At 29.2% G+C, this 12,075-nt stretch overlaps 1 protein-coding gene across 7 annotated transcripts in view; it reads left to right on the top strand.

Annotated features, from left to right (window-relative positions):
- Positions 1 to 12,075, top strand: part of LOC143250552 (serine/threonine-protein kinase PAK 1-like) — a 63,018-nt gene that overhangs the window by 37,222 nt on the left and 13,721 nt on the right. For all 7 annotated transcript variants that reach the window (XR_013028241.1, XM_076501283.1, XM_076501282.1 and 4 more), the window contains 4 exons: positions 4,327 to 4,427; positions 8,243 to 8,387; positions 9,829 to 9,892; positions 10,049 to 10,180. Coding sequence is in view for 6 of the 7 variants with exons in the window: in XM_076501283.1 (XP_076357398.1) it covers positions 4,327 to 4,427; positions 8,243 to 8,387; positions 9,829 to 9,892; positions 10,049 to 10,180 (442 nt within the window). In the remaining variant the exon portion in view is untranslated. The remainder of the gene's footprint in view (positions 1 to 4,326; positions 4,428 to 8,242; positions 8,388 to 9,828; positions 9,893 to 10,048; positions 10,181 to 12,075) is intronic.

Below are 12,075 nucleotides of genomic sequence, written 5' to 3'. Positions count from 1 at the left end.
CAGCTATGTAGAAACGTTAAAGCACATTGATATCTGGGCAAGATTTAGTAATAGTAAAAAAAAGTGAATGTGAAGTACAATAGTTCCCTTATGTCAACTGCTGTCAGACTCTTTTTGTTCCCATCAAGTATGCAGCTACTTTTATGGGATGAATGTGATGTTGAAATTGGAAGTGCATCAATCACTATGGCAAAAACCATCCAGAAAAGGATTTCAGAATTGATGTACAAATCATATGTGGAAAATTTCAGTGAAACAATTTGTAGGATAATGTTTTTCAAATTAGTAAATGCTTTGAATTTCAGTGATATGAAAGCTTTGACTGCTATGGATTATGCAACTGTGTAAATTATTTTTACTCGTCTGGTTTCTATCATTGACACATTTGATCCAGACATATTGGATGAATACAGAAACAAAATGCTGATTGTGAATCAACTTGTGAAATGTCAGTTGGATAATAAAATAGCACATTGTAATGGTGATAACTTGGAATATGTTTCCCATTGTATAAATCATGCTTTGAATAAAAGTAGTGTTTATCAAAACAAAACTTTTTGTACTTATCAAATTATTTTTGATTTAATGGATAATTTGAAGAAAATGTTCTTACAGATCATCATCATTTGCTTAATGATATTCATAACAAAATGAAGTTATACAGGGGGCATCAGATTCATGTATTCATTCGATGGGTGGAAATTTCAAAGATAAACAATGCTTTATGAGAAAAAGTATGAATCAGTGTACTGTTTAATACATTACAAGATGAAGTTCAATCCACTATATTATTGTAAGAAAAGTACAGAGCATTTTGGAAAATGTCAAGTGAGTTGGCATCATTACAATGGTTCAGATGCTTCTAACTGTGAATCCAGAAGCATATTATGCAGTGGTCCTTGAAAGATATGAGATTATAAAGGAAGGAATCCCATCAGAGAGTTCTCTGATGAGAAAGAAATACATAACAAGATCATCCAAATAAAAAAGGAAAAGGATGTGTTTCATTATGAATTCTGTAGGTTTTCAAGGGCCAATCAACATAAGTATTCATCCAAAAAACCGTGAAATCTTAAAACAATTGTCATTTGTTTGTATTTATTTCCATGAAGAAATAGAAGGAAAAAAAACAAAAGAACAAGAAAATAAATAGAAAAACAGTTTGGAAAAGAGTGCACTTTTGTGGAAAATGTAGCCAAAATAGCAATTTCCAAATGATCATAAAATTTATGTATTTATAATTACAAAAATAAACTTTTTGCTGTTTTATTTTATTACTAAATGCCCTATTTCAGTGCTCAAATTCCACAATTAACATTTCATAGAAATTGATAACGTGTAAGGAAATTTTGCATAATATTTCAAATGTATGAGATTTAATAACATAGTTTTCTTTTTTATTTAACCAAAATAATTCAGTATTTTCTACACTTGGAGGTCATAAGTATTATAGGTCAATGTTAAACACACTTTCAGTTGTTGTCACTTTTGCATTCAAATTTCTACATGATTAAGGTCATTAGCCAATAGAATGTTTCACTATCAAAACTTGTTTGTATCTAACAATAACTGCATTTGTTTCTGTGGTATAGACAGTGATGTTATATAACTGAAATAAGTGCACTAGTGCAAATAATTTAGCCTTCACAAATACATAATCACAAATTTATGAAATAAATTTGATCTAGCTAAATTCATGCTTTAGCTGGTTATTTAGGCCAGCCATTGGTTCTTATAGAAATCACTGAATTATCTTTGTTGAATATTAAACTTTGAAAAGGAACTGTATTAGTTTAAGGTAGCTCTGACCCTTAATACAGGAAAGATGTACATGGTGGCAAAATACTATTAAACACTTATTTTAACTTTCAAGTTGAGTACAAAACAAAAGTATGATGTCACAATATCTGAAAGTACACTTTTAGTTATATGCATAATTAATGTGGCAGGATAAAAAAATACATAGCATAAACTGTTTTAACACCATGACTTAGGAATGATAAAACCTTAGGAAATTGATACACATTATCTTTGTGAACGTTCTTGTAGCTTGAATTAAAGCTTTGCAGCTGAGAAAAATTAATTTTAATTAATGGCTTTGTTAGTGGCATTAGACTCGTATCCAGACAACTGGTAAAGATTTTGAATTTTAAAAAATGTAAGCTATGGAAGAATGTAATATCAACAAATGTGCTAAAATTTATGTTGATACTGGCTTTAATGGTGAAGTCATCATGCTAATAAATTGATGACCTCAGCAAAAATTGTATTTTGAGAAAATAACTGTTGAAATTATTCTGCACTTAAATGAGAGTAAGCTTGAAATAAACATGGGCATTTATCATATTAAAATATCTCAGTTCCAATGTGGGAACCAGAAGCCATCCTAAATTCATTTCTCATCTAATATCCCTCTGAAACATTCACTTCTTTCTTTGGTAGCAGTTTCCTCAAAGTCCTTCTTGACATTTATGTGAGATGTGTTCCTGCTTTCCTTTTTTTGGATGTAGCTCTTTTTGTTCCTTTCACACTTTCTAAATCAATTTTCTCAAGACATTTTTTGTGTATGGTCCTACAGTCATTTTCATTGCTTAAAGGACTCTTATTTTGGATGCAGCACCTTCATTAAAGGTGCACACAGCATCAACAATAGTCCAACAAATGGTTTTGTTGCTGGCAAATGAAGACCTGGGACATCTTCTACAGATTGTGATTCAATAGCTTGTTATGGTTTTAGATATTGCAGTCCATACATTTTTGAAGCAAAGTTGGCATAGGGAGTCTATCAAATATTGTTTTGTTGTTGGTTATTATAGCTGGTGCAATGATATGCATATCATAGAAGTCCTAAAGTTCCACCTTTGGTTCTGCCTTATGATGATTGCACCAACTGTAAACTACCTTTGGAAAAAAAGGTGATGTTGTGGGTTGGAATTGGAAGAGATCTTGTGATAGTATATTGCCCATCTACCACCTTTCATCCCCTATAGGTCTCCTTTGTTACTTCATATAACTTTTCTGTACTAGAAGTGGAATGAATGTGTAGTTTTGTTGGTTAATTGCTCTTTCCCTCTAAGGGAAAATTTGTAAAGTTGGCTTGATTGTAGGGTTAATTCCATGGAAATGGAATGAAAATAAACTGGATTTTTAATCACTTACTACAGGTTAATTTAGTAAAAAGTTTAAAAGAAAAAAAGTGAGTTATTTAGGTAAGAAGAGGTTATATATCTTTGAATTAGGCTAAATTTGAAAATTGTTATTTTTCAAATATTGGTGCTCTTTAAGGGTCAATGTAAAAAAAAAAGCAATTCAATTACATTTTGTTTTTAACATTCAGGATGCTAATTCAATACAGTGGTTTCCTCTTAAATGCAACTACACTTTAACAGCTTCTTAAGTGAAATTGTGCAAAAATTTCAAATATAATTATTTATAAGAAAGTTCATAGCAAACGACACAGGAAATTTTGCAAACTGTAGAAAGCAGAAAATTGCAATTAACAGGATTGTATTTAGTAGGCTCTAAGAGTGCCTAATTTCAAGGCTGTTCAACCTGTATATTGTTTATTATTTAATAAGTGATTGGAGAATACAACCAGTACACAATCATTGGTGAAGTGGAAATAAAAAATACCTGTATTTGACTATACACTCTATAAACTGTTTTTAAGAACTGTAGAAGCTTATTTGAATAATGGCACCCTGTGTCTCACTACTGTGTATTTGAAAGAATAATGTATTGATTAGTGATAGGTGAATAATGTATTGATTAGTGACATAACAACTAAATTACTCAGAAGATGGAAATTTTATTATAGACACATTGGGAATTTGTACTGACAACATTATGAAGTTATTTGCTCAATATTTGTCAAAGGTATTGACTACTAACTGCAAGTAAGCATTATTAATATGGAGACAGCTGTAGAGAATATCTTCATGAAAATCTTATTGTGTTGTTTTTATTTTCATCACATTAGTCTAACATTAGTTTTTGGCAAAGTGAAAAAATGGTGGGTGAGACTTGGTCATTATGTTCAGTCCATCTGAAACTCTGAAACAGTGACTCTTTTCACCAAAGTTTTCTTTCTCATTTAGTCTTTTATTTTTTATTTTCTCGGTACATATTTTTCAAATACCAATACAATAATCACTCAAGTTTTATATTATGAGTTTATTCGGTCTACTTGTTTGAAACTCCTGTTTAGTTAGAACTCTTGACCTCAAATTAAATTATTAAAAAATTTAACTTGGTAACCAAAGTTCCTGCTTGCCATTAAAGAGATGAGTATAATATGTTCTATTTAAACTGTTTCATTATCTTTAGGTGAAAATTATGGTGACTCCAAAGCTATTGGGCAGAAAAATATTTTGGATTGTGAAAATTATGCTACTAAAGACAAAGCTTTCAAGGAAAACTGCAACACGGTAAGAGAAGCCTGAATTTTTTTTCTAAAGTATTTTTTGTGATTTTAAAACTGATGTTTATTTTTAACAATATAATTGTGAACTGTCCATGGAATAGTTTGTGGTACTCTTGATTTCCAGCAGGTGTATTATAAGTATGTACAATACACATTATATGCAGGAAATGTTTTGCAAAAGAATAAACTAAACACAGGCAGCTAATCCTGAATGAAAATGATATCCTTTATTCCATACACTCATAATACACAATAGATATTGGAAGAAATTACTGATTTTAAGGAGGTAAACAAATTGTAAATTAGACACACAGATAAAATACCACCAAAAACTTTCCCAAAAGCAAAAGAATAAATGAGTAAAAACAACCATAATTTGTTCATCAAAGATGTTGCCACACTTAAACATAAACCAGATGTTGGGAAGTGAAGAACTGGAGAATCTTTACTATTTAAAACTCACAAACCTACTGTTACTAAACACCCAGATTACTTCTCTGTGTATTTGTTATTTACCGTTTCCTTAAGTTGTTTTCAACCTAGTCAAATTCCTGAGATACACACATATAGACAAAGAAAACATTATAACATTGTTTTTAAAAGTGAATAGAAATTTTCTCTAACAACTAACTGTTCATTGGTAGATGATTTTTAAAGTGCATAAAGAATTGCATTATGCATGTTTTAGGCTAAGCTTCATATACTTGACCATGATCATCCAAGTGATTTGAAACATTATAGAAGTAAACAGAAAATTTGAGAAAGAACACTTATTGAAAAGTTGTGATTTCTTCATCTCCTAAATATGTTAACAGGACTTCGTTGGTTATTGAAGTTGGAGAAAGATAAGTCTACCCAAGAAGACTGAAACAATAAGCATTACGTATTGGACTGTTAACTTATAAAAAAGGTTAAACATATTGAAGGGAGATAAATTTATGTACAAATGCACATGAATATCTGTACCAACTCTTAACATAGAGGACTAGCATAAGTTTGTATCTTTTCCACATACTTATAAGTTTATTGGTAGCTAAATACAGAACATCTACACAGAAATGATGAAAAACAGTTACCTGGATGTATCTAAATACTGATATGTTACTATATAATTATGAAAAGTTGAAATTTTACAGTTTTGCAAGTTCAAAAATCTCAACAGTTTGTTTGTAAGGAAATGTATGAATGAAACAATGTGTTTCTTTGTTTTTGTTAGTAATTTATTAACAATAGAAAATATAAAAAGGTTGTACTAAGTGCAACCCAACTTGTTTTTGAAAGCTAGAAAGCATCAAAATAAGATCCTGAAAAATTTGCAAATGGAGTTTTATACAGATTTACCAGTGATAAAAATTAAGGAAATTTTACCTTTTAAACATTTTGAAAAGTCTGAGTTTTCCAGTATTTAAATGCTGTTTCTTTTTTTGAAATGATTTTTAGTTTAAATAGCTTTTAATTAAATTGATATGGTAAGCTTTGTTAGTTAATCTAATAGAAAATTTATTAACTTGGTTGATTTAGTAAGTTTTGATAAGGAACTTAAATCTCGTGAGCTTGGTTTAATGTAATGATTAAATAAGTAAATTGATATGGTGAAATTTGTTAACTTTCATAATATCATAAGACCCTTTCTTAGTCATGAGAAGTTACTTCAAACAAATGATGTAGAAAATAAGTCTTATGACATCTGTGTTGTTTTAGAGAAATACACAAATAAATTTTCAGTACAAGTAAAATTTAATTTGCAGTCTATGTAAACAACTAAAGTATAGGTGGTGGAATTTATGTTAAGATCAAACATCACTATGTTTTACCCTTAATATGAGTAAAAATTTATCTGGCCAAGGCTATAATTTGTTTTAATGTTGTTTTTATTAAGTTTTTTTTTTCCTGTGAGAGGCAGGCATTATATGGATAATCATGTTTTTTTGTATAGTCAAATAGCAACAAGTAGGATCTAGCTGTTTCATTTCAGCAGTGGTCAGAAGTTGTTTTTATTGACATTGTAGTTGACCACATTCTGGGAAGTTTTCATTGCATAATGTGAAATGTACTATGTGTAAAATAAGATTCCCAATTCTGTAACAAAATTAGAAGAAAAAATTGGGATCAGCATGACATCATCTATCGTTTACCTGGAAATAAAGGTGGAAAAAGGCAACCAGTGTAAACAAGTGTTATCCAGTCATCCTTCAGTATTTGTTAGATGTTCCTTTATGGGCATAAATTAAACAAAACCAAAGTGATGGCTGGAGTGCTTTTGCTCCAAGACACAAAGAAAACTGAATGGCATAACTGTATGAATCATTATTTTTGGGCAAGATTTCTCAGTAAAATACACTTATCCTTTTATAAATGATTCTGTATCATTGAAAAATTTCAGTAAACATTTTGATTCAGATTTTATGAATGTAATAAAAATTGTTTTCTTAATGAAACCTTTGTTAAGTTATTTGTCAGTACTAATTGTAAAAGCCTGTTTTGTTTATTATTGCTGCAGCAAAGTTTGGACTCCTGTTTATAAGGTTACCAATTCTGATCATCAAGTAGTTATCCTTCAGGAAAGATTTTGCTTTTTCAGAATGAAGAGGATCCTCCCATTTCACCTATTGACTGCCAGCCACTAAAGCATCATGTTTTTTTTGTAAATTATAAATAAGTCAAAGTGTATTATAAAATGCATTGTTAATAAACATTTATACAGTACTGTATAAACTGGGGTTAATAATGTGTTTTTATTTGCGTATGGTCACTTGAGCTATTTTATGAATTTTTAGTGAATGTAAGTGTAGTGAAATGTATTTTCAGAATGTAAATGTGATAAAATGAAATGTTAAATGAATAAAACAAAAACATAATTTGATGAGACCTTATTAGTTATAAATTGAAATTTATTTCTCTGTAATAGTTGTTCCTTGTCTTTATAGGCTGCCATTTATGATGTAAACAATAGAATGTTAGTTGATATGATTGAAAAAGTATCATTCATTGAATGGTGAAAAGAGAACAAACAACTAAACATGAGGGAATCCTCAATAGCCATGATTGTAATTAGATTTCAGATTCAGTCAAGAGATGAAGTTACGAGTTAAAAATTTGTACTCGGAAAAAAACAACCCAAACTCGGAATAATTCTATGAACTCTATGCCATAGCTAAAAACATGAAAGAATAAATTCCTAAGTTGCTTAAATTCAGCTAGCTTAGATAAACATTGATGATATTACCTGTCATTTACAGCAAGGGGTTTGACAAATTCCAGTCAAACTTCCAACATACATTGCATCCAATGAAAATGGTATTCCAGTTATAAAATGCAATTACAAAAAACAAGTTTAATTTCTATGTAGGAAGATATGTTCTAAAATGATACCTACCTTTTATGGTAGGTAACATGTCAACTATACTTGTCCAGCATTATTTTTACCTATCCCAGACAGGCAGATAGTTCTTAATGTCAAGCCATGCATATTCTGTAAACCTTCAAAATGTTTGATACTATTGTTAATTGTAGCATGAATGAGCTGTTTTTAATGTAAATATTAGGAAATATAATATTGTAAATCATCTTTGGAAATTCAACTTTGCTAATTTCCTTCTTATTTCCTGAGACTGATGTATTAACTAACTGTTTAGACATTGCAAATGGTTTGTGTATAAAATTATGTTTAGTGAGAGCAAGGATACCTTTACAATTAGTTTAGTTAAGCAGAAGTGATAAATGTAAATTAATATAAATTTAATATTGTATAAACACAGAAAATTTAAAATGCCTAGTATATTGCACATTATTTTAATCAGGATCATGGTTATTCTCCAGGCCAGCAATAACTGCAGTTCATCTATCCAAGAAAAGAACTCTGATGGTCATGATATTATTGATGAAGAGTCTGAATTATTAATAAGGAGGAAAAAAGAAGAAAAAAGGAGTGAAATGTCTCAACAGGAAGCTGTGGAAAAATTGAGTTGGTGTTGATTTACAAAACTCACACAAACTTGAGATATTTTGGTTTATAAAGAATGATATTTGCTACATGTATTTAAAAAAATGTCTTGCAATTTGGCAAACAGTTATTTTTTATTTGAAAAGGAAAAGAATTAAGATGGTGTCTATTATTTGAAATGATATAATAATGTTAATTAATCCCTTTCCCAGTCCATTTTCACTCATTATAATTTCTGCATTTTCATTTGTAAAACTTAATTACCCAGAAACATCATCATATATCTTAAAACAGTCACTTGAAGCATGAAACATCATAATTCTTTAATACAATGTGTTTTTGTGCAGTATATCTGTAATCACTGATCTGAAAACCAGATTTTACACATGCTTATGAGTAATAGGTCTAAAGCTTCCAAATATTAGATTTTTTTTTATTGAAATATATTTCAAATGAAAATATCTTGTATATTGTTACAATTAGTATAAATAATATTTATCTTATGAAATTTACCTCTGTACAATTTTTGGATATGAAGTACAAGTGTTTCAAAAGATATGCCTCCCAATCCCTAAATTTGGTAAGCTTAGTTTTTAGTTTCAAACTATGAACAGGAGTTTTTGTAAAGTGCAAAACAAACAAGCATGAAAACCAATGATTAACAAACTTATTTTCCCTACAAAGCACATAAAAATGTCATACTATAGTTTGATTATATAAAGGGATGTAATCAATAAAAGCTGCTAATATAATAACTGAAAGTTTAGAAATTTACAGTGTATAAGGAAAAAAGCTCTGTAGCAAACAGATTGTGAAAAAGAAAATCAAATCAACTTTTGGATAATATATAACAATTTTGATAGTTTTGGAAGTTTGGAAATTGTGAAACAAATAGTGCAGTTATGTGAATTGAAGATGTTTTTTTACTCCACTAGTTTCTGGAATTCAGTGTTTTCAAAGTATTTAATTTAGAAACAAGCAAACATATGGATAAATATTACTGGTTTGCTGACTTATTTCTTATATTGATTAGTTTTATCTGTTTTACTGGGAAATTTTTCTGCTCCATAACAAATTTACAGTTGGGGGATTCAAATGAACATTAGGGTTAACAATGTATTTTTATTTTATTTACTTGATCCAAAACAAATGACAGTATTTTAAGTCTGAACATTTCAACTACAGTTCTATTTTTATAGGTAATTTGAGGGGAAGAGACCAGACAGAATATGAATATTTTAAAAATTGTCACCTCCACCTCTAATAAAGAAATATATGGTAAATGGTCAATTTAATAAAGGAAAAATTATTTTTCATTTCATCCACATTCAAAATGACTTATGTTATGGCAGGAAGTTATGGTACAAAAATAGTTAACAGTTCTTCACTTTTGTTCATTCTTCATTTGAAACTTTAAAGATTTTTTTAAAATATAAGAATAAATGACAATTTTTTTCTGTAGTGGATGTTGTAAATCCAGATGATCCCCATTCAAAGTACATCCTTGAAAAGAAGATTGGGACAGGGTAAGTTTTGAGCATGTGATTGAATAAGAGATTTGGTGGTGAAATGTTTAATCTAAATTTAATTTTAGTTTGAATTGATGAATTATTTCCAAAGTGAGTGTTAAACTTATATAAAAGTGCATATTAATATCTGTCTTTTTTCTTTGTGTTGTAAAGAGCTTCAGGGTTGGTGTACACAGCTGTGGAAAAGGATACATACAGGAAAGTAGCCATTAAGACCATGGATTTACAACAGCAACCTAAGAAAGAACTAATTATAACAGAGATTCTAGTCATGAGAGAAAACAGGTAACTTAAGCAGAAAGCATAATGTTGTTGGAATATAGATGAGACTAAATATTCACAAATTATTAAAGGGGAACTGGGATAATCATAGGTTAAAAAGCTGTTATTAATATACCTAAACATAGAGATACAGTATTAACAGGATATCTTTGGTGAAATTATCATGAAATGTAATACTGTTATTCGTAGCAATTAGTTAAACCTTTTGAAAGTGAAAAAAGCAGTTCAGTAATGAGTACTAATAATGAAGTATTGTGTTCTTACTTAGAAAGATTAAAATATATTTTTTGTCACTTGATTACTTTCGCTGTTAGGTATACTTTCAGCTATAATCCAGATGTTTATGTATGTCTTATGTTGTCTCTATACATTATGATGTGTTAATAAAGTTATAGATAATAAATATATTTACATTCTAACTAGTAGTCTTAATGAAAGTATCATTAAACAAAGAATATGGCACACTTTAACTATGAAAGACAAACACAAATGGTTTACCTCTTGTGCTATCATAAGTTTGGTGTTACATAACATTTCACCATCCTTCAATGTCTTGTATCTAATGAAATTCCATTCCAACTTGACTAGCGTAGCCCTATTGCAACAGGTCATAGGTCAAAAGCCATGTCATTACATTTGTTGACTGAATTTAAAATTTTATTGATGTAGTATTTTATGAATTTATGTCAATAAATTTGGAATTAAATTATGGATTGTAATTCAGCTTTAACATTATGTGAGAGTTAATTTCTTAATTTAAAAGTAAATATTGAAAGAACACACGTAAATGTAGATTGCAATGAGTCGTGCACGTTGAATGCAGCACTGCTTGAAATTAGATGTTTATGATATCAAAATACTAAATCTGTTGTTTTATACAAATTAGGAAGTCAAATTACCAATATTAACAAAGCTAGAATATGAAATAAGAACCTCATATCTTTTTTTTCTTTTTTTTTTTTTGAGATATTGTTTGTGTACTGAATTAAACACAGTGGCCCCTTCACTGTCTTCCATTATTGGAAACAGTCCTTTATATACACTTACTTCAATATATGACGTGAATAAACAATCGACAGCTTCCAATGCCCCCTAGTGGTTTTCTCAGCCATTTTAATCTGTGAAAGGCTACCACATTCTTTTGAACCAAGACTTCGAGAAAGTAGGTTGTGTCTTTAGTTTAAACAAAGTTTCTTATTTTTCAAAAACCTAAATATATCATAGGTACTAAGCCTTTTGAATTATAGTGTAAATTAGTGGTATTAGTATAGTTATTTATGTTTTTTTGGTTATTCAACTGTATGTGTAAAAGCTAAAAAAAAATTGTTTGACATCCTCCATGTGTGAAATGTTTAAAAGCTTAACAACCTATGTCTAGCAGTAACTGAGTTCAAAGATCCTAGCTAGAAGAAATAATTGTTTGCTTTACTTCTTAATTTATTGTTTTATTTTTTAAGAAAAATAAGTTTAATAATTTATTTCTAAATAGTAATAATCTATGTACATATATAATGTATAATAATGTGACTGTATATTACAAAATACTGGTCCACTTAAACCCAGCAAAGACAGGGAAGACTAAAGGTCAGTTTTATATTATTGGGTATATAACATTGAGTGCGTGTGCACCGTGTCAGTGCAAGGTATGTAATGTTGGTTATGCATGACTGGAAGGTCAGTATAATAGAAAATAATAAATATATATTTAAGTATATAGTGCTATGAGACTTAAGTCACTTAGACTAAATATTTGTATTTTCATGTTATGATATATAGTCATTCTAGCACAAAAAACCATAATTTATATTCCCTAATTTTTTATGATTATTACAAAGTTGTTTAAGTGACAGACCCCACATAGTTAAAGTAATATAAAATAACATAAAATAGTGTTACTG

Source organism: Tachypleus tridentatus, chromosome 5 (assembly GCF_004210375.1).
Source record: "Tachypleus tridentatus isolate NWPU-2018 chromosome 5, ASM421037v1, whole genome shotgun sequence".
In the NCBI taxonomy this organism is placed as follows: domain Eukaryota; kingdom Metazoa; phylum Arthropoda; class Merostomata; order Xiphosura; family Limulidae; genus Tachypleus; species Tachypleus tridentatus.
The sequence above is the reverse complement of the archived record's forward strand: the minus strand, read 5'-3'. Positions and strand labels throughout refer to the sequence as shown.